The 22948-nt window shown below is 40.4% G+C and overlaps 2 protein-coding genes across 2 annotated transcripts in view; one reads left to right on the forward strand and one right to left on the reverse strand.

The window, feature by feature from the left end:
• Window positions 1-12053, reverse strand: part of ptprea (protein tyrosine phosphatase receptor type Ea) — a 50772-nt gene extending 38719 nt beyond the window's left edge. Inside the window, exon 1 of the mRNA XM_035666774.1 lies at window positions 11927-12053. The gene's annotated coding sequence lies outside the window, so the exon portion shown is untranslated. The remainder of the gene's footprint in view (window positions 1-11926) is intronic.
• A 1079-nt stretch (window positions 12054-13132) lies between these two features.
• Window positions 13133-15104, forward strand: LOC118331591 (clarin-3). The gene is made up of 3 exons (XM_035666634.1): window positions 13133-13487; window positions 13943-14128; window positions 14270-15104. The coding sequence occupies exons 1-3, from the start codon at window positions 13256-13258 to the stop codon at window positions 14542-14544; spliced, it is 693 nt and encodes a 230-aa protein (XP_035522527.1). The 5' UTR covers window positions 13133-13255; the 3' UTR covers window positions 14545-15104.
• Window positions 15105-22948: the final 7844 nt, after the last annotated feature.

The following is a 22948-nucleotide window of genomic DNA, read 5'->3' on the forward strand; positions in this document are numbered from 1 at the left end:
TGGTTCCCTTCAGCTACTATGCATCCTTTTGTCCTGAAAATCAGTCCAGAGCTCCTGCGCTCCTGCTTGATGTGTTTTCAAAATTAAGTCTGCCCGGCGGTAGCTTGATACTCACGTAGCCTGACGCTATGGGGCCTTCCATTTTCCATGAGGTCCAAATTATATGGGAAATTGTGTTGAAGCAATAGGGTTGTTTTCATAGTTTCCCCACCCCCATGTTGTTGCCTATCAATATCTAGTGTGGAGTCCTGATATAAAACCTACCATTGCCTCCAGGCCACACATTTCATTTCACTCCTGGCATTCCTCTGGCCTGTAATTGGTTATTGTCCGAAATTACGTAAGGGGGGTGGGGGTCCCCACTGTTTAATAATCTATTTCTTTGTCACAAAAGAGGACAGAACATACTGATTGATAATGACAGTGGCCCTTGAAAAACAGTAACCAATGCTATGGCCCCTGAAACATACTGCTGTTAAAAGGTCCCTCTTCTCTGATTCCATCAACAAAAGTTCTGCACTAGAAATAAACTATCAACAATCTCTGACTAATTGCATCTAAATTCAGTCCTAAAATAACACAATATGTGTCACCTCTTACTCGAACACATTCTTGATGCCAGGAACACGAATACTGAATTATCTGCACAAACCTAACAACCAGTCGCCTCGTCTATACATGTACCCAGCCACACACAACGCCAGTTAGCATACTTGACAACAGGAAGGATCCAAAATTTAAACCATCCGAACCACAACATATCAATATACACATTCATCATTGATACACGGCACCCTACCCCGCCATTCTCTAGCAAAAACATCAATACACATACAATCGGCAGAGATACACAAAAAGAAGAACAAACAACCATACACAAACCACTATCACCCCCAGCCAGGAATTCGAAGGAGACAACCTAGATTTAACACATGCAAAATGAAAGATGTGTTAAAAGTCCTCCTTTAATCATCGGGGGGATGGCATCTTTGGCACCAGCAAACCGTTTGCTCCCTTGTGTTTCCACATCTTCTCTCCCACAGCCTTGTGCCTTGTGGTTGTAATTTAGTGAAATACACACCCACCCCCTATTTTCTCTCACTCTTGTCTCTTCATTTCCCTCTACCAGCTTTACACCCCCCTCCCCCCCCCCCCCTTACGTATTTCGACAATAACCAATTACAGGCAGAGGAATGCAGAGTGAAATGAAATGTGTGGCCTGGAGCATGTAGGTTTTATATCAGACTCCACACTGATATGATAGCAACAACATGGGTGGGGAAACTATGAAAACAACCCTTTGCTTCACCTTCCCATATATTTGGACCTCATGGAAAATGACAGCCATAGCGTCAGCTCGTGGTATCAAGCTACCGCCGGCAGACTAATGAAAACAATCAAGCAGAGCCGCAGGAGCTCTGACTGTTTTCAGGACAAAAGTGCATAGTGCTGAAGGACCAACTGCTCGCTGGTGTGGCCACACATGAGAAACAGCGTGCAGCTCAGGCTGAACATGATGAAAATGGACTCCAACTAGTCTGCACTAATGAGTTTTTGCCTTGAGACTGAAGGCATCTCTCTGGCTAACTAAGCGGCTAACTAGTCCCCCGCTGTGGCCCAGCTGCTGAATGTGATAGTAGAGTAATGAACTTATAGCAGTACAGAACCTTTTATTTATTTCCTGTAGTCAAGCCAAGTCGGACAGGCATCACTGATGGCTAAGAGCTCTGTGTCCACGTGTCATATTTGGTTTAAAATGCTGCCTTGGACACAACAAACTCCACATTTGTCTCTAATCAAACACAACACAGCAAATAAACACCACAGCAATACAAAACAGGCCCTCTGTTTGGAGACAAAATCCCAGCGTGCTGCACTTCGAACAAAGCCAGCAGTCCTTGCATCTACTGTCTGCCTCCTCATCTTACACTAGTTCATCCCAGGCAGTCATAAAAGACTGCAAATGAGGGAGTGTCTTAGTGTGTTCAGAGAACAAGGCGTTTTCGCTCTCCAGGGAGGACAGATCTGATGATCAGATCCTTTCCTGTCTCCTTGTTGAGCCCCTCTCAAACAGAGGGGGTATTTTTCAGTCTCTCATGTCAGGCATGTGTCACACTCTGCTGCCTACCACTTTTGATGAAAGGCCTATGTACTGTATGTAAGTAAACAAGGAAACGTGTCGAATTCCCAACACACAGTTTAGGAAACCTCATTCTGTGCAGCAGTGCCAATCAACTCATACAGTAGTATACCATAACCAGGTAATATAATGCCTTTTCCCTTATGAATATGTTTAAACTACAAAGACATGACAGCAGAGCAGGAAGTGGTGTGATTTTTTAAATAAAAACAACATGGAACAACACCCAAATGAGGCCATCCAGTGTGGTTGTTTTCTAAAGCGCCCGTGTAATTTCTAGCAGGATAAAAAAAAGTGTAAGTGTGCAAAGACACACTACGTGGAGGAGCCCCACAGGGGATGCAAACTCCCAGCGTTAAAAATACATATCCCATAATGTATGTTTGTCCTATGTTTAAGCTCCAGATGCAATGAGAGGGAAAGCAGGGAGGAAGAGGATTCGAACAATTCATAGTTCACCAGCAGTAAAATAGACGTTTGTGTGAAGAGCCACCCACTGACTAGGCTGGGCCTACAAAGAGAAACACTGTGTGATATTTAGCCCTGGGACACATCATTATTATGATTACCGTGATCTCTAACCTCATTTGCCTCCATGTCTTGGTTCTCTAGGAGCAGCAGAGAAAACACTTTTTGCGATGGCGGCCTCTGATCGCTGGTTCTTCTTATCCGACACACAACTGTCTCACTGTACAAGGTGCCAAGAAACAGGGAGGCCCAGAGGACAAGTGGGCGTATGTAAGAGGAACTAGACTGCTGGCACATGTTGCTCAATTATTATCAGCATATGTAGTAAGCGCTGCATCCAAGACTTGCGGTGCATTAATGAAAGAGGCTTTTAACAGCTCCAGAGTCCTTTATGTCCAAGTTTGTGCATTTGGAATTGGATATGGCTTTTTCAATGTTGTGATGCTCATTTGAGTGGGATGCTTGTGTCTTACTTCCATTATTTGCAGATTTTCTTAAGAATAAATAGCAAGCTCATTAAAATCTGTACTTTAAAATGTAATAATACTACTGTCTATTTTTTGGTGATACCTAAATAATTTCAGGTCATAAAACTCTATTGCTATTGCTTCATTGTTCAGCAATTTCCACTCTAAAAACCTGGATTTCTTAAATAGAGATTGGTTTGAACTAGAGCTGAACTATTTTGATAATGCATTAATCAGTTGAGTCATATTTTAAGCAACCATGTCAAACTGCTTCTCCAATTTGATAATTTGCTGTTTATCTTTGTTTTATATATAATCTGAAAATGTACATTCTAGGAACCTGGTACAAAGCTGTTAAATTCTGACTTTTTATAAACTAAGCAACTAATCTAATAATTGAGAAAACAATCCAAAAGAAATCATTACTTGAACCCCAGCCAATCTCCCCCAAAACTCTTTGTCCTCACACAGCCAAAAGGTATTGTTGTTGTTGTCTGTGTTTTCTGATAAATGAACAAGCTGACAACCATAATCTTAAATTTAATTTAAAATTTGAAATAAAATGATGCTGATTATGCATCCTATAAGAAACACCAGACTGCTAAAACTATAGAGCGTGTATTATTGATGTTTTTTGCAGATCTTTACCAATACTCAGTTCTGTTTGAACCATGTTTGGCATTGTTCATCTCTCGTTCTCACTTCTGTAAAAACACCAACTAGCTCTTCATGGTTGAGTCTCTGCTGGCATCAAAGCAGACTCTAATTGTGATAAACAAATATCCCATCATTGTAAGCGAATTGAGTGGATCTGGCATTGTCTCTGTGGCAGAGCATAAAAAAGGCTTTGGCAGTGTGTAGAAGAGTGTTATTGTCAACAGTGTGCTTTCCCAATGGGAAAACATATTGAATAACCAAATGTTGCAATGATTTGCAACATACAGCAGAGTTTAGTTTTGTTAATTAGCATGAAAACCTTACACATAAAACAAGAAAGAAATGCATGTATGTGGAGTTATGACATCTGAGCAGTATAATCCAGTTGTTTGTTTGTACATAACACAATGCAGCAAAGTTAAAAAGTGTTTCACAGCACTTATAGATAAGAGAATAGATTATCTCCAGAGCTGAATGTCAGCGTGACAAAGTCAAGTTGTGGCATGTACTGTATCTTCTTACATAGATAAATCAATTCCACCTCCCCAAGAGGACCAGGCCTATTATATTGTCTACTCAAAATGATTATTGATAACTATGGATGATTTGTTTTGTGATGACACTATAAACAGGGCAGAAGCAGCCATATAACTTGTTTGAAGAGCATAATGATGTTACTTGCATGCCAAGGACTTGTCAGTTATGAGATATGAGGATTTTATTAGAGAGTTGACATATGGAACAATGTCTTTGATCAGTATTATAAAAATGGAACGCCCACATCAATCAAACTGTGTCATTACAGCCGGCGTAAAAAAACCTGCCCTCTACAGAATGAATGAATAAATAGCAGCAATGGCAGCCAATTACAGACAGAAGTCTTCATGGGTAAAGATGTGATATTTGGGTACTCATACATATCAAAGTTAGAATTAGAGGCCTATTTGGTTTATGCCAGATATAGTTGGCATTCAAGTGCAGTACATACATTTTTTTCAGGCTGACAGATTGATAAAGTCATCATAAACTGCTTCACAAAAATGTTTTCATCATTTGTTTCTATCATTATTGCACTAAAAACAACCCATCCGCAGATTTGTGGTGCTGTGTGGTTACATCGTGCCACTGTGCACCATCCAGACAACAATATGATTTCCTGGAGAAGCTGATTCTTCATTTGTTGAGCTATTGTCATCATGCGTCAGTGTTGTTGGCACAGCTGTGCAGAGAGATGAGACCAGCAATGTGACTGGTTAAGAGTGTATTTATAAATTACCACACCCTCTAATCGATATTCACCTTCACCCAGCCCAAACACTCCACGCTGCTGCACACATGAACCAAAATGACAGGTGTGCAATAACATTTATTAGGATATCTCAATATCTGTTGGTCTCTACTTAATCCTGTATTTACTCCTTTCCAATCAGCTGTCTGAGAAGGCCAAATACTGCACGTGAAAGTTGACAAGACTTGCATTACTGTGGGCTTACAGTCATGTTTATCCTTCCATCTTTATGAGTCTTGGTGTTTTGGTTTTGTTTCATCTAAACCATATCCTCTTTTTTTTTTCCTACACAGCGGTAGTTGTGCAGTACCATCACATAACAGCAGCTTAAATTACATCTTTAAACACTGACAGGAATCCAATAAGATAAAGCATGTTCAAGGTTCATCCTCTCATCTTATTTCCAATATACTGCCTGATCTTGACTGCCTTTAACCTTGGTCATTTATATCATCCAGGACAGCTCTGATTATCATCCCATACATTAATGCTTCCTGCTGCCTGAGCCTTACATGCCTATCAGCATGCAGGGCATGTCAGCTAACCCCTGACTGTGGGCTCATTGCCGCATCTGACTGCGCTCATTTAGACACATTCATCACAGTCAAAAAAGGCCTCAACACTATAAAGCTTCCCAAAGAGTCAGAAGTTAAAAGCTTTTAATCAAATAGATCTGAACTCGCTCGCCACGCCACATCCTTTTTAGCTCAACACAAAAAGTGACAACGCAGACATTGAATTAATGCTTGTCACTGTCACTGCAGGCCTTTGGTGATCAACACACTTTTAATAATTACAAGTCTCAGGGAAACTTATGTTAAAAGGAACCTCAGAGCAGATAAGTATTTGAATGAATAAAATAGCAGAATTGACTAGTTCCTTTATGCAGGGAAAGTTTTGGTGTGTTAAAATTGTTGGTGAGTATTTATTTGACACAACGCTGAAATAAAACAAGCAGTCCTTTTGAATCAGCCTATTGTACTTGTGTGAAAATGTTTATTGGAGCTATTCCAGTGCCATCAAACTGCATCATATTACTGAAAACACAATGAAAATATTGAAGAGCTGACATGATGATCACACACAACTCCCTGTGTAGCAGCCTTGAAAGAATGAATAGGAAATGGGCTGCTTTAGTAAGCATCCATTATTCATCAAGCACTGTACTCCTCCATGTCAACAACCTTTGTAGTGACACAGCCAAAGCATTATTTCCTCTTTCTCCCTTTCACTCACTCTTTACTTCACTCTTTATTTCTCATGGAGTCACACCCTGCTTTCATCTCATACATGATCAGCAGCCAAGTTCCTCAAGTCTGTAAACTCTAAAACATCCAACAAAACACTTATACACACACTATAACGCAGCCGAATTTGATCTCAGACTGTTAAAAAAATATGATCTGACATTAACGTTTCAGTAAAGGCGGGAGCCTGAGCTGCAGCCGATCATCTGAACGGCTGATTTTACAAGTTGCAAGAGAAAAATCGTTGCATGTGCTGATATCCTGCACGGAAAAATGCAGAGACAACATAAGTCACAAGATCAGGGTGAGACCTTGATGCATCTCTCCAGCCAGGCTTTACAGTTTATGGTGCTGCAGAAATGAGGGTAGATAATCACTCTTTCTATATGCACCATTGCCACGTGAGACACAGCCACAGGCCTGCTGCTTTTGGAATCAATTAAAAGCCACTTTACATTTTTGCATCTGAGAAAGAAAAACTGGAGTTCAATACTGTTTGAGTGGAATATTTTAGAGAGACAACAACAAAATAAATGCCTAAGACAATTAAGAAACATCAGAAATTTCATGTGCAGTAGTCTCAGTTTCACACGATTTGCATCATCTTTTAACTCCAGAGACATTATAAATTATCATAAACATCGAGCTATCTAGGAATTCGTGGGTGTGACGTCTTCTGTGCATATAAGATGACAGCGTCTCAGATTCACACTACGATCAAACAAGCAGTCTTTGAGGAAACAGCTGAATCTTTTTCCTCCTGGTTGCCAAAAGGGATATTAACCATGTTCTCAGCCTGTGGGTTGCCCTTTTGTTTTCTGCAGAAAACCTAATATTTGCTTTTCATACATTCAGATAACATAAAGTGAACTGAAACATGCTTTAAGCCAGAGCTGGAGATGTTTGCTTTCACTTCAGTTAAACCAGGCCACATAGAGCAAGTAGGGAGTTAATCTCTTCTGGGCTCCACCCTGCTTTCCCTGAGCAGGTCACCAAATTAGGTTGCCATATTTCAGCCTAAAAAAATTCAATACGAGCTATGATGTTATAATCACATCTGTCAACATGCCGCCCCCACCAGCTGCTGATGTTAAGTATAGGAGTGTGTGAGTAAAACAAACGCTTTTTGGTGGTCGGCTGCTTTTTTCTTTTTCTTTTTGTGTTACAAGCTAAAACACAGACAAAAACACACAGATCTTGAAGGGTTTCGACAACGTGTTTTCCCTCATTTGGAGACTCATAAAACAACTGCAAGGTCACAGCTCAATCTCCCAAAGCGTGTCTTTTAAGAGCTTTGTGCCGTACTTTGTAATGCACTCATGTAGTGACTGACAGAAATACAATAGAGAAACTATGTGTTGCCTGAAGGGGGGAATACACCCATATAACTACTGGGCAGCTGTTGTGGAGTGACATCATGCAGTACTTCCCAGGGCCATATTCTCTTATTCCAACCAGAAGGGCTTAACCTAGGGTTCTAGTTTCTCCAGGGGGTCCCAAGATAATTTTGAGGGGTCACAAATTCATTACAGGGACAAAGAAATATTTCTGTTGCAGAGAATGATGTTTAATTGTTCTGACTTTTCAATACTGGACACTTTCACCTCTTCAAAAAAGAGACAAAAAACTACTCACAATCCAGGGCCACACTGAAGCCATAACCTGTGATGGGGGTCACAAGCAGACATTGCTTAATTTTAAGGGGTCACAAGCATTTCCTTTCTTCGTCCTCCCCTGGACTTAAACCACAGCAGCTAACAATGAGTACAACAGACTATACGCCATTTCCAATATTGCTATGATTAATAAGAAGCTGATTCTAGGGCTGCAACTAATGATTATTTTTTACTATCAGTTAATCTGCAGATTATTTTCTCTTTATATTGTTGTCTATGAAACATCAGTGAAAAATGCTCCTCACAATATTCACAGCACAATGTCACACAATGTCCAGCCCAAACCCCAATTATTTACCTTAATGTAATAAAAGACCAAGAATAGAAGTAAATTGTCACATTTCACCTGAACTTTCTAGTTGACTCCTCAGCCAATATTACAAATATCAGGTTGCTGACTAATTGAGACAGACTCAGACAGATTTTTGTTGGGGTTGTAGCACTATTTTGTAATGACAGATTGATTTAATTTCAACTTCTCCTAAAAAAAGATTATCTCTCTCTTGTGCCTCATGTGCTCAACCTTACTGTTATCTCAGAGGAGCAACTTACAATGCCTCCTTTGAACAGATGGTGGGTGAGTTCTGACGCATCTGAAGAGGAAGAACCTTGATCTCTTTCCAGCTGTTTCAATGCTGCAGTGGCTCAGCTGAGTCTTAAACACGGCTAGTAAACAAACACAAATCTGCACAGTTTGAGTTTGTACAGATATCAATCACAAGCCACAGCAGTGTCTCACTTGCCTTCCCCTGCAGCAGCAACAGTAGTGCTAACTCTGGGTGTTAACAGAGATGAGATGGTGAGGGGGGTGGGTGAATGAGAGGGAGGGCTGCAGGTAGCAGTTTGCACAGCTGTAGGCTGTCCTTGCAGCAGCCATGTGTTTAATAGGGCCTCCTCTGATGAAGACACACCCTCTCTGTGTCACAGAGTTCCCACCTCACTGTGAGGCTTCGGGGCTTTCCGGATCCTACGAAAGTCCTCCAAGCAGGAAGCAGCGCACCACTCACATGCTCTGTTTCTGCTTTCCTTGCACGGCTGTCACTGTTCATAGTTCACACATTTGTTTTTTGTTTAAATACAATGTGAACATCTAACACAAGCTGTACGACAACCCCTCCCATTGGTCATTAATTTGTATGAGCTTTTAATCCAATTGCCTGGTTAAGTGAGGGTTACATTTTTATCTCCTCACCCGGAATGACTTATATTATGTTTTATCATTACTAAATCATTGAAGCATGATGCCAAAATCCAAAGGCAGACTGCAGGGTTTGCATTCTGTAGCACTAGCCGCAAGCACAAACAAGCCTACGGTTGCAACATACTGCAGCTTAATGTGCTTTAGGGAAGCTTCCACGAAGGCAAGCAGAAAACTAACAGGTTGGAGACGAATGCTGTTTGTATTAAAAGGAAGATCTAACTATGACAATTCCCGTGCCTAATTCATGAGCCGTTCTCCCAGGTTGGCTATAACCGTTTTCTGCCTGCAAATATCTGACAAGTTCTGGGTCAGACCGGGCTCATCCCTAATTGTCGAGACTTTATACCAATTAGTTCCTTCTCCGCGTATTTGGGGGGGGGGGGGAGCATACCTTCAAGCAGAGTGTAGTTAATGTGGTTGCAGCCTCAGAGAGAGCACAGCACGGCGTGTTGCTCAAAGTTAGAATCAGAGTGTTTCCAAAGACTTAGAGAGAGGTTGCAGATAGACAGAGGGTGGGCGAGCAGCAGGGATTAACTCCAGGCTGGCAATTTGAGGTTTATATGCCCAGCAAGCTGTTAGAAACTTCAGGTATGCACAACTCGTTCTTCTCCACCTCACTGTGGATTTCATTAATCACCACATCTGTTCGTTTCGCACAGCACACCCACGCTCAAATAACAAGCACTTCACAAGCCTTCCAATATGCAATTTTACAGTTCTAACTATAGCAAAACACTAGAAAAGAACATCCTGGCAGTGTGAGCAATTAATTGTAGATTGAAAATAGCTACTGCAATTACAAACCTGTTGAGCATTTGCACCATTTTATTTAGAGACTTAGACACAAGCACAACAACCAACCTTCTCACCCTTATTTCTTTGATAAAGCAGTTCTCCCAGTCAAATATATAATTTTACACGATATTAATTTTTATTAAACTCACACCAGGTATCTGTCCGTACAGGTTTCGAATGCAAGCATGAATAATAATAAAATGAAAGCCGAATCAATCTGCCAACAGCACTCAGCAGTCAAATTGTATTTCTTCCTTTATCCTTACACAATCTCATTTGTCTCAGCGAGCACTGATTTTTTGTTTATTTCACTGCATCCTCATTAGCTTCTGCAGCAGCAGTTGCTTTTCTTCCTGGGGTCCATAACCGAAATGGAACTCTAAAATATCACAGACATGCCTACGTATGGAACAAAAAAAAAATAAAGAAAAACTCAAGGTCAGGAAGGATACATCGCGTGGCTTCTAAATGCTATATGAATATGTATGAGACTAAAAGACAAGTTTAATACAGCCAGGTGTTTTGGAAAATATCTGGAAAATGCTCCTACATTTGTTTGTTTGAAGAGGTTGGTGTTGGGCCCAGGAAAAGACAGCAGCAGACCTCTGCTCACTTGGCAGGCTTGACATGTCTGGAGTATTAACGTTAGACTGAGGAGCAGTCCAGTGTCTGTGATCTTTAAAAATCTTGCTTTTTTAAAGTAAAGGAGTGAAATCGCAGCATTCAAGATGATTTCTTATTTTCAGAAGTTAAACTTTCCACATTCAAATTGGCCTTCTTTTCTCATTTGTTGATCCTAGAGGCTGCTCTGTCTCTAGCGTCTGCCCCTGTCAGACAGACTACAAGATTTATTAGAAGTAATTTAGCAGCGTCTTACTGACATTAATGAACTTCGATCATAGTCCAGCCATATTGCTATGCTATTGGTCCAAAATACAGTAACAGCACAGCATTTAACCCTCACAATCTGTCCATACACGTCCCATAAGAATGTGCCAACTAAATATGCAGAACTATTATCACTATGACTGCATTTTCTATTTCAGAATGATGTCTAAATTAAAGTCTTTTCAGAAGTACATAGGCTGTCAAAGTCCTATCTCTTGTTAACGGTCAGTGGAGGAAAACCTTAATGGTGTCTTGGTTCATTTAACTTTTCATTTCCACGCTTTGATTAGACAAATGTCAGACGTGGTACAGCGGTTCACCTCCTATACACAGTCTGCTCCAGGGATGCTGTTCCTGACCCTGACCTCTGACCTCCCAAGGGAGAGACCCTGCCTATGGAGATTCATGTAATATCCAAAGATTATTAAATTACAAACCACAACAACATTACAACGTAATACAACGCTACATTTATTAAATAAATATTAAACAACAGTCAAAATCTCAAGACATTGCGGAAAAAGCTGTAAAAGACTCCTCCTACAGTTACAAGTCTTAGCATATCCATCCATGATATATGAAGTACCAATACAGCCTCCGTTCACCGACATGTTGAAACTGGCTCAACTGCAGCCCATATAAACAAGCAGTCACCTGCCGAATATGAAAAAAACAATGACCATCTTCGTTATGAAGAATGTAGATGACAAGCAGAATAGATAAACGAGGGGAAATAAAGACCAAGAGGGGAGATCAGGACTGAAACTCCAAGCGCTTGTTCCATTAACCCACATTGACGCACCGGGTTGACTTGACTGGAGTCGCTGCAGGCTGTCAAGCAGAGAGCTCCCGGAATTTAAGCAAACGATAAACATGAACGAGGATTGTATTCACTGCCACGCTAATGCCGAACGCGCACCTGAAATGGACGGTTCATGTGGAAAACCAACCGTGCGCTGCTGTGCGTAACGGACAGGTAACAACGCGGCGTTGTATGTGACTGAAAAAATGACAGAACATTTGACGTTTTTCCGCGCGCCACATGAGTGTCAAGATGCAAAAGACGGCGGGATTTAAATAAAGTGATCTTATCACTCACCTTGACGGCTTCAACATTAAAGTCCTGAGAGCAGATTGTCTTGGAAAAGGCGAGGCGATGCTTCAGTGTTGCCGCCTGTCACCGGGAAGGAGGAGTTTATGTTTACTCCAACATAACAGAACTGGCTGACAGCACACGGATCCTCACCCTGTTCGGCGAAGAGAGGGAGCCACAGTCTGGCCACACACTTTATTACAACATGTGTGCTTCCCAGTGAGAGCTCTAGTTTGTCCCCAAGTGTCTTCAGAAATGGGTTGTTTTTATTATTGTTTAATTTATTCCATGTTGGAATACAACTTTGAGTTATGATTGGTCAAAAATACACTGACAATTATGATTAGAATAAGTATTTACAACGTCAAAAAATTATGTAGGATACGAAATAAAAAAAATGAGCTTTGTTAATTCAGTGACACACAGAGATAAGAGGATTGGAAGAAACATTTTGCAACAGCATTAACAGATTCTCTTGATGCTTCTTATCTACCAGGAACCCCTGAAGCTTTATGCTGCAGCTTCCCTGCTACTGGATGCTTCATTTTGTATTAGAAATTAATGGCACCAACCAGGTGGTATCCATGTAAAATGATGGCCCAGGGGAGCATGACAGTTTTCGGCGTGATTGTGTTCTTTATTTATGGTGTTATTTGTATTAGTGTCTCACATATCAAGTGGAAAAAACATATCCTCATGTCTTCTGTGAAATGATGATACCAAACCCTGTTATGGCTTTAGTGCTTCACTGATGACACATATATTCCTCTTCCAGTAACTTTTCTTTAGTGAGCAGGTAAATAATTAATCTGCATTATGTTTTATGACACTACAATTTCAAGAGCAGGACTTTGAATCCCAGACTGTGAATGTGGTTCCTTCAAAGTGGGTGTGTTTGTGTGTGTGTTTACAGACAACTAGAATTATTAAAAGTGATTTTTTAAAAAGGGTCTTTTACATGTCTTGAAGCTGTTTTATTTGGCTAAAATCTACTGTTAGTGCTGTTGTTTTTCTTCACAAAAACATTTCACAACCCTCACAGCACATTCAGACAACCCATAACTGGGATCAGACATGGCAGCGTTATCACTGTTGGGGGAACTGATGTCCCTACCATGACAACCAGCTCTGTCTTTTCCATTCAAACCAAAGGTCAGCCATAATCAAGAGATTTTATGACCAGCAGTCCACATTTCACTCCACCCAGGAAGGTAGCTCATATACAGAATCTTTAGAGGATCAGAGGGTCCTAATCTGCTTCTGAGGCTTCATCAGTGCTTTAGAGAAGAGACGCTGGGATTTAGATTTAACTAGTGCAACTGGAATACAGCGATAATGCCTTCCGCTAAGAAGACGCTACATTTCTTGTTCAGTGCGTGGGTTACTACTATGTCCGTTGGAATCCTGGGGTATGGCATGTCAAGAGAGTGGTCTAAGACAACCATGGAGTGCGCAAGAGGAGGAAGTGACTTCTTCAATGGAACTGCTGAGATCACTTTGGAGCTTTTTAGTGGGAATTTGGACAGAACCTTTTGTCCCACCTTTGGAGGTTCTGTTGGTTTTCAAGGTAACATTCCAAGGCTCCCAAAGGGCCAGCTCAGACAAATTAAAAGATATGTTCTCACGTACACGCCTCTAGAATCTAGCCAGGCTGATAGTTTCGTGTTACTCTCCCAGGTTTTGAGATATCTGTCTCTGAGATTTCCTGCCTCCAAACGACAGCTCTGAAACCTGTATTTAATTCAGAAACTCCAGATGTAGTATCTATCTAGTATCTAGTATAGTTAACAGGTCTATATACTAAAGTAGCTCCAAAGAAAAATCTTTCCAGAGAGACTTCAGTGACATATCTCAACATGTGGGCAAGTAAGCTACAATAAAAATGACCAGCATGGCTAGATACAATATATAATTATACTAGTGATAGAGTATAATGCATGTAAGCTTTACTTAATGATATAACCATAATGTTCCTGTACTCTATGTGTGTGTGTGTGTGTGTGTGTGTGTGTGTGTGTGAAGTGTTTCCTAAGTTGAAAGAAACAGGAGTCACCCCTGTAGTCCTCCACGCTTTGGCTGTGTGCCTGTTGGTCCTGTGTCTCGTGTTCTCTGCCGCCAGCATCCTTATCTCCCTCTACAACAGCGTCAGTAACCCTTATGAGACCTACATGGGGCCTGTTGGCATCTACGCCTGCAGCTCACTCTGTGGTAAGTGACACAAATGTTCAAGCTCTAAGCATCTGGGAGTAATAGAAGTGGAATTGCAAGAAAAAATCAGAATATTTTTGCGTTGCACTAATGACATTTTAGTGATGGTTGGGATATAATTTTGTACTCTTTCTCTCGCAGCATGTTTGTCTGTTGTGGTCCTTATCCTGTTTGTGGTGAACGTCAATCTGACCAACTTGGCAGAGGAATTAGTAAAGGAATTTGCCACCACTGAAGTGGACCTGAAGAACAAGTCTTCAGAGATGCAGCTAGGGTACTACCTCGTCATCCCTTACACAGTGCTCTCTCTCGTCGCCATTGTTTTGATCTACATGTACGACCATGCAGCCTACACACATAGGAGAGAACAGCAGAGGCCTACAGAGGACGCACCCAAGGAGATAATGATGTATTAATGGCCTGCAATGAAGTCTCTTTTCAGTGACATTAATAAATTGCCCGTCAAGACATTCTTGAGGAATTTACAGTAATGGAGAATAACAGACAGACATTGGATGTATGTAAAGTAAAATATCAATGTACAGCTTGTTAACAAATAATAAGAATATACATTTAACACATTATCATGCTTTTAATGTCTTTTTCTTGCAACAGTTTTATCATTTCAGTGTTTTAATCTGATTTGACCTGAAGTTATCGCATTGTATTGTAATTATTTGCTGATACTAAATGTTTACAAGTATGTAAATCTTTTTGAATTTGAACTGACATTCTAGAAAATCTATTTATTTTGTGTGAAAAATAATTAAACCGTTCCTGGTTTAATATGATGAAAACTTAATGTATTTTTTTTTTATAGATAAATGGCAGTCAAATGCGTTAAGTCTTCACTACATCAACATGTCTTACAAATCAACATATATACAGAAACCCAGTGACATACTTTGTGTGTTTTGTGTCTGAAACAATTAAGAAAATAAAATAAATACATAAAATAAGTGGATGTAAATAAACAGATGAGATGAAGTTGTTAAGGATTCCTTTTTATTTTAAAACATTCCTTTTAAAGGATGGATTAAAATAATTATTATAGCCAAGTTTTAAGAAATTCAGTGTTTCTGATTTTTAAAACGTATGCAGTTAAGGAAATCATAATTTTGTAAAAATATTTAGGTTAAATTAAAGCTGAGAAAAGTGGAAGAGGCCTGAGATCAATGGATCTCTGCTGCCCTCTATCTCTGAGATGATGTAAATGAAAAGAGACGTCTCATACCAAATTTCAAGTCAACACCTATCTCTGCTCATTTTCTTTTTAATGGTCTTTTTTAACCATGGTATATTTCAGTCAAATTGTATGACCAAAAAAAATATCTGTTACATTTAGGCTACACCTTGTGAATGAACAGTTGAAATACCTAAACTTTAGCCATTTCAGCCATTTATCAATTACTTCTTCAACTGGTTAGCCATCTATCCATAACATTAGGATCCATGTAATGATGAATATTTGGTTAAAATACCTAAACTCTATTATTTCAAATGTGTATCTATTACTTTTAGGAAACTATTTCAACCATTTCATACACTGAGTTGAGCAAATTATGTCAAGAGCATATTCATCACTCTTAGCTATTTCAGTTTTTAACCATTCATTTTGGTTAATTATTCCAACTGCTTGATTATCTCCTGTAACTCTTAGCTATGTACTTTTAGCTATCTAGCTATCAGCTTGAACGTGCTCTGAATTGTAACACAAAGTGTTTAGGTGTTACAGCTGGCTCAATCTGCTATAGTTATTAAATCTAATTATTCTATTTTTTCAAATCTACTCTACTCTATCTTTTCATGTACTGTACCCCCCTACTGGGGTAGTACCCTCTGACTGTGTGTGAACTATACCATGGCTTTTGAGTGAGCTCACTTTTTCACAGTATGCTGACTCCAAAACAGAGAAAAAAAATGAATAATGGCGATTTGACTGGGACTAGGAATAGTATATTTTCTGATCTCAAGTTAATGATATTGTGCCACACTTCAATGGTTGTGGCAAGAATAGCATTATCTTTATTAAAGGGAATTAGTGATGAATCACCCTCATGTACAAATCATCAATGGTAGACCAAGTTTACTTATAAAATGAAGATATAAAGAATAGAAATGCATGGCAAAATAGCATATTGGCAATACCTTAGAGACCCCCAAAATCATGTTTTCAGGGGCGCCAGCTAGATCTACGTCATTTTGACGTCACAGTGTCGCGCGACAGGTCGCAAACGGCGAGCATACTGAGGCCTTTATTAAGAGGAGCCCAGCTCCTCCTGGCTACCCTGCAGTTCACACCCTGCCCTCTGAATCCCTAACACAGGCCACGGGGATTACTTTACCTTTAGGCTACTAATTCATGACTCATGATAGAAGCAGTGCTTTGATTGAGCCCTTTTAACTCCAGTGATGCATTGCATCTTAACTGTATCCACTTCCATGTGGGATCAACTTGGAGAAGCCTTCATGAGAGAACGTATTACAGATCTGTTTAATTCATTTCAAAGGATAAAAAAAGCAATGCTGACATATATAGTGATAGAAACAAAGCTTGCTGAGTCTGTAGAAACTGAGATAGATCGTGCTGAAAGTCAGCTTCTATTGTCCCCTGGATCTTCAGACGCTCTCACAGCTGTGATTCACATGACTGTTGACATGAGAGCAGGGGCGAGGTGTCCTGTTACTGTTTCCCGTGTCCCATCACTCAGGGCCTAAAGTCTGTTTGGACATGCCCTTTCCAGCACCTCTCAGCCCCGCAACGCCTTCTACCTGCCTTCAAAAGAACCACTCTTCCTTCAAGTCTCACACTTCAAGGGACCTGTGGAAGGATGCAGCAATCTGCTTTGAGGTTGTCAGTGTGAATATGTATTAAATTTCTGAGAATGCATGCCTTCTACACTGAATCAAAAGCATTTCAGGCCTAGCAGAAGTTCTGCTAGCAGAACGCCTTGTGAGGAGTAAAAGTTTCATGTCAGGAGAACTTCTGCACTACTCCAATGTGTCTATTAAAGGAACTGAATTACAATGATCAGTATTCAGACTTTAACATTTACTTTCTCACCTGTCACTAAACTACTCCTGGCAACATATTCATGATGTAGGATGATGCAACTTGAGGTAACCCTGCAACTGTGACCCAGTGTGAAGCCAGGGCAGGTAGCATTCTCCAGAGGAGGCCACGTCAAAGCATGTTTCAGCGCAAACTCGCCTGCTGTGAAATTGATAAGCTCTTCACAACACAGCACAGATCTCTCAGCCATTAGAGACCCTCTTATTTTATTTTTCACCCATTGAAATTCATCATTGAGCCAGTCTGACCTCTGACAGACTGCAAGAACAAAATACTAAAACTTGACTTGATTAGATTTATAAAACAGTTCTTTAGTTGGGTGGCGCATATATGCAGCAGGTATCTTTACTTATCCCACTTTAGCCATGGTAGAGAAAGTGAAAAAGAAATAAAAGGCTCCTTATAGACATGAATAAAAGTGAATAAAATTTTAAATTGATGTAGGATCCCTCAATTCAACATCAGCCTCTTTAACAGCTGCCAGAGGAGATATTTAACTATATCTATTACCGATCTTCTCCTGTGTGCACCGAGGTGTGGAATAGCTGAATTGCTATTGAGAGACCCCCTCTCGCCGTTTGCTGTGCAAACATTGATTGAATAAAATCAGAGATGGGCAGCAATCTCTTCCTCTCTTCATACTCTCTGTCTCTTGGCTCACCAGAATGGATAAACCCGGGATTATGCAGAAGCCCTGAGCCCTGACCACTCACTCTGTGTGATAGGATTAAAGCGGAAACTTTTGTACCTGTGAAACCTTATCCTTCCAGGTCCCGCATTACAGAGGCCTGTGAAACAGACACCTCCAGCTGCAGGGCAGGGGGGCACACACTGAGCCACGAAGAGTCCACTCTAGTGGGGCATAGCGGGTTGGGGGAAGGGGTCTGGTCTCCTTCCACCTTTGAGAATTTCACATTGACAACTGAGAGGTATGGGTAGGTATATATATGTAGGGGGGTAGGGAGTGTCAACAACATTTGTTTTAACACTTTCACATCTTGAAAGGCTTCTCACGTATAAATACAACAATCCAGTCTTTTAAATTAAAACTAAATGTAAATAAAAAGCTAGATACACCGATGCCAAGACAATAGATACATTCAGAACAAGCCTCAGAGAAAATATTTGAGTCTATCAACCTGGAAAGTCCACTCATGCCCCAGAGCCTTTTTATTTGATGTCCTTATCACTGCTGAGTGACCTTCTCCCTTTACTGTGCCAGTAAGATATGTGTGTGACTCTCAAGGTGTGTCCCTATTACATTTTTTTTTAACTTTTATTTATAACATTTATGGCCCCACTGCCCTGTCTTAACGTCATGACTTAAGTGACAGTAAAAGTGACAGTAATAAAATGTCATGTAATGCTGATTGTTTGATATGTCTTAAGTGTTTGCATTTGCTCCTTTCTTTTTCTTTAAAATGTATCTATTTGAGTTGTTGGAGAAGACAACCACATTTCACTGGACTTTGTACCGGTGTGATTGCGTATATGAAAAATTTTAAATTTAATTATTGATTTGAAATTGGAATTTCAGTAAGGGAGAGGGAGGATTCACAGGGAACAGGTATAAGAGAATAACACCAAGTGATGAGAGGTACCTCGCTGTAAGGGGTGAGGTGTTCTCACACTAAACCAGACTGTGTGATATTGGAAGGTAGGCAGGTTCCCTACTTATCTCCGTCATTAATCTTAATTTGTCAGTGAAGGCTGAGGTGAAGGTGGAGGAAAGGAGAGAGGGAGGAGGAGGAGGAGGGCTAAAAGGTAATTGCACCCCTGCTGCTCCATTATGGTGTCATTCCACTGTTAACAAAAGATAAGATCTTCTCCAAATTACCTGAAGCCAATTCTCCACTTTACCTTGCTGGGACAGAAAGACAGAGAAAAGAAAGAGAAAAAGACAGAGAGGTTATCCAGCCTGGTTTCACAACCCATGATGGAGACAAACTGAACTAATCCATCTGTACAGAACCTTTCTGACCAATCTGTCTGTATGGTAAGAAAATCTACGTCTGATGCTGGAATGACGGTTCACTGCCAGATTGATGGATGGAGGGAGGGGGCGAGCACTTTCTCTGCCCCATGCCGCTTGACACCATTGTTGATTAATGCACCCCTGATTGGCAGGTGTGATAGATATCAGTGGATGCAACGCATAGGGACACACATTTAACCTACTGACACAACATATGATTCAACTGAATTGGCGCCATTTGACGGAAAATCAAACAGCAAAATAATAGCAATACTGCTGAGAATTTCTGATTTTGTGCATATTAACTAAAATCCTCTCTATTTCAGACAGATAGAAGATTAAAGATAAATTATTAGGGAGATTGAAGAAAAAATATATAGGACTGTTAAAAAAAGTCTAAAATGTTTCCTTATATGTGCAGACATTCTGGTGTTATTAGTATCATGCTGACATGATATTGAGTCTGCGAATTTTACATATTTGCATATCTTAGCTGTATACAGAGCTGTCTGTGGCCTATTTCTGTCTAGATAGGATGCCTATGAGGACTCATCCTCTCTCATTTTCAAACTGGGGCATGCAGACATCCTTAAACAAACTTTAACTTTTGATGCGGTACAGAATTGTTCTTTTTTCTTTCTTTCTTTCTTTCTTTCTTTCTTTCTTTCTTTCTTTACATCATGCTGTAATTGGTTCATGTGTCTCTTTCAACAGTGCATAAAAAAAAATCAATGACTGGGCAAAAATAATTTATACACGTTTATTTTTGCACCCATTGTTGCGGAGAACAATAGCACAACAAGGGAGACACTTTAACACGAGTGAATGAGGCACACAATGATTTATTTTCATTTATTGAGATTCCACAGCTCTTCTGGTCTTAGGCTAGGGCAGATCCTGGCAGTGTGCACACAGTCATCAGTGGAGCTCCACTGCTAAGAGTTACTGATTTGGTCAGTATAGTCAGTTCAGTTTATTCCTTGTTAAAGATTCATTTGTACTGAACTCTGAGCATACAAGCCCAAACACGTATTAAACCACCTGTCTGGGCCCCATTCAGGGATGATCTTGACTTCCTTGTTGTCTCTAGTTAGTGCACCTTTAGATTGGAGTTGTATCAGGCACTTGGACCCCAGTATATCTGCTTGCAGCTCTCATTGGTGCTGTTTTAACTGATTATCTTAATTTGTTTTATTTATATCTAAGGATGTCTAGCCTGAGTACTCTGCAACACAAAATGCATCAGACCTACATCAAAATAAACTCCTCACAGGGTTAGTGAGAGTTCCTACCAGGAGAGTAAGTTACTCAAGCTTTGCACCAGGTGGCAGCATTTAACCACTGAATCAAACAAATCCCTGTCTGAAACTTGTAGTACAGGGATAGTTGCATTTATGGTAACCTTATAACAAATGACAATTAAATTATGAGTGTACTTTGTGTTGCAAATCACACTACGCTATCACACAAGCATTACACACATTCTCTATCTTGTGATATTAAAGAAAACAGTCTTAAATAACACTACCAACCTAAGTAAAATCTGGTTATATCTCTCAGCGGTTTCCAGGCTCATCTGTGTCATGATGAGATAAAAGGCTCCTGTGTGAAGGAGGAGCTCAGACTGTCACTGGAGCGGGACACAAATCCATAGATCACAGACACTTGACTGTAACCAAGACACTCAGTCACAGACTGCAAGCTGTTCTCCAATCCATATGGCCATAAAACTACACAGATTCCAGCAGTCTGCACCCATGGACAGCACATATAAATTCTAGTCTGTCTTGTGCAGTATTTTCTTACCCTTGTGTTTGGGAAACAAAAAAACACTTTTCAGGGCAAAAACTTAAGGTGTATTAAGAATTTTATAAATGGTGTTAATGTAAAGAGTGTCTCTTCTATCCATTTGTTCCATTGATACTGTATACTGGGTGAATTTCCATGATAAAACCTCATGTCTCATAAAAGCTCTCAACGCTGCATGTCATCAGCTCCTGTCAAGGCTCTCAGAACATCTCATCTGACGGCACTGAGTGTCTTTTACAGAAGCCAGATGGGCAGAGGTGCTAGGATAAAGTGCATCAAGTGCCCCCTATTGAGCTTTATGAACGGATTAAAGGATTTGCAAAGCTCTGTCATAAGGCCATCAATCATTGTCACACTCCCCTGAAATTTATTGCACTGACTGAAGAAAAAAACCTTGGGGCTGTTGTCATAAAGAGTAGAACTTTATCTGTCAAGTCATTCACCTCAACATCAACACCTTGAGCAACAGGAATAAAAAAAGAGAGAGATTGGAACCATGACACAAGACACTACAAATTACCACAGCATCAATACCTTAAGTTTACCTTAAGGAATGTTGTTGCAATTCAATACGTCTACACCTCTACTCCATTCATCATCAGGTTTTCCACTTCTCCTCTGAGCTGTGTCGCTGTGGCATTTCAGCCTGGGATGTAAAGTCTTAAAAACTGCAATCACCTGTCTGCCTTTCTAATAAAACAGAGGTTCTTTGAATAAAGCAGAATTTGATATCGGATTTCTAAATCCTGCATAAGAAACAATACTGCCTCTCTACAGGAGGCAATGTTCAGTGTCATTCACCATAGACATGGAGACAGGGTGTCTGCCTGCTGGAGGGATCACAAGTGCTTCAGGCCTGTTTGCATGTGTTTGAAACAATTTGTCAGCCTATATAACCGACTGACCCCTCACTCGCCACAAACCAAGCCTCCGTCCATTAAAGGATAATTGTGGTTTATTACAACAACCAAAGGTCTTATTTTGTCGTTTTGGCCATCATTTCTATTATTTATGATAACATTAAAACTCACTAAAGAAGAAACACAATTGGAAAATAAATGACTTTGGTCAGTTCAGTGTTATCATTATTGATAGGAATGATGGGCCAAACAATAAAAATAAGACCCAATTTATATTAAACCGGAATTACACTTTTAAAGACCGATTGTAGATTTATAATATAATTGATATATGTATATGTCAGCTGAACAAGAAATTGCAGCACAGAAATTCTCACAAAAACAACTTAAAAAAAATTAAGAGAAAATCTTTGAACTAGTTGTGCTATTGTCCAAAAGCTGATTAGACCACCACAAAAAAAAGCTACAAAAGTGGTAATGGTAGAGATAACGCTCCCAGACCTGTCTTCACCCTCTGCGTCAACTCATCACCTCCTGGTCGGGTGTCAACGAAGGGAGGAAGAGCAGAGAGGGGTGAGGTGGGAAGGAAGGAGAAGGAGAAGGGGAGCGGCTGGCAGGAGATGGATGGGGGGTCGGGGATAGGATCACCTTGCCAAATCCGCTGTTAAGGCCTCAGCTCGGTGCACTTAGCGTAGCGGCCAGAACCAACACGTAGCAGGGTGTAGGTCTCCCTGAGGCAACACTCAGGCCACGGCCTCCCTGCCATTGTCATTTGTCCGTCTCTCAGCCTCTGCATCCAGCAATCTGCCTGGAGGAAACTTACTTCCTCCCTCCACATTCTTCCTCCCTCCATTACCCCCAGGAGGAGCAGGGGAAGTTGTGTCGAAGGGGACTCCCAGGCAGGGTCAGGGGAGTATCGATGTCAGAGCCTAAATGTTGGGGTCTTGCCACTAATTAGATCATCCATAAGGCAGTGTAGAAGAAGAAAAAGAAGATGATACTTTATTAATCCTCTACTGGGGAAAATCTTCTTTTTACACTTTTTTATTTTTACACACACAGAAAGGCTGAAATACACACTTCACACTTGTGGACATGCAACA

The sequence above is a fragment of the Morone saxatilis genome, unplaced genomic scaffold (assembly GCF_004916995.1).
Source record: "Morone saxatilis isolate NCDOM2014 unplaced genomic scaffold, NCSU_SB_2.0 Contig1, whole genome shotgun sequence".
Taxonomy (NCBI): Eukaryota; Metazoa; Chordata; class Actinopteri; family Moronidae; genus Morone; species Morone saxatilis.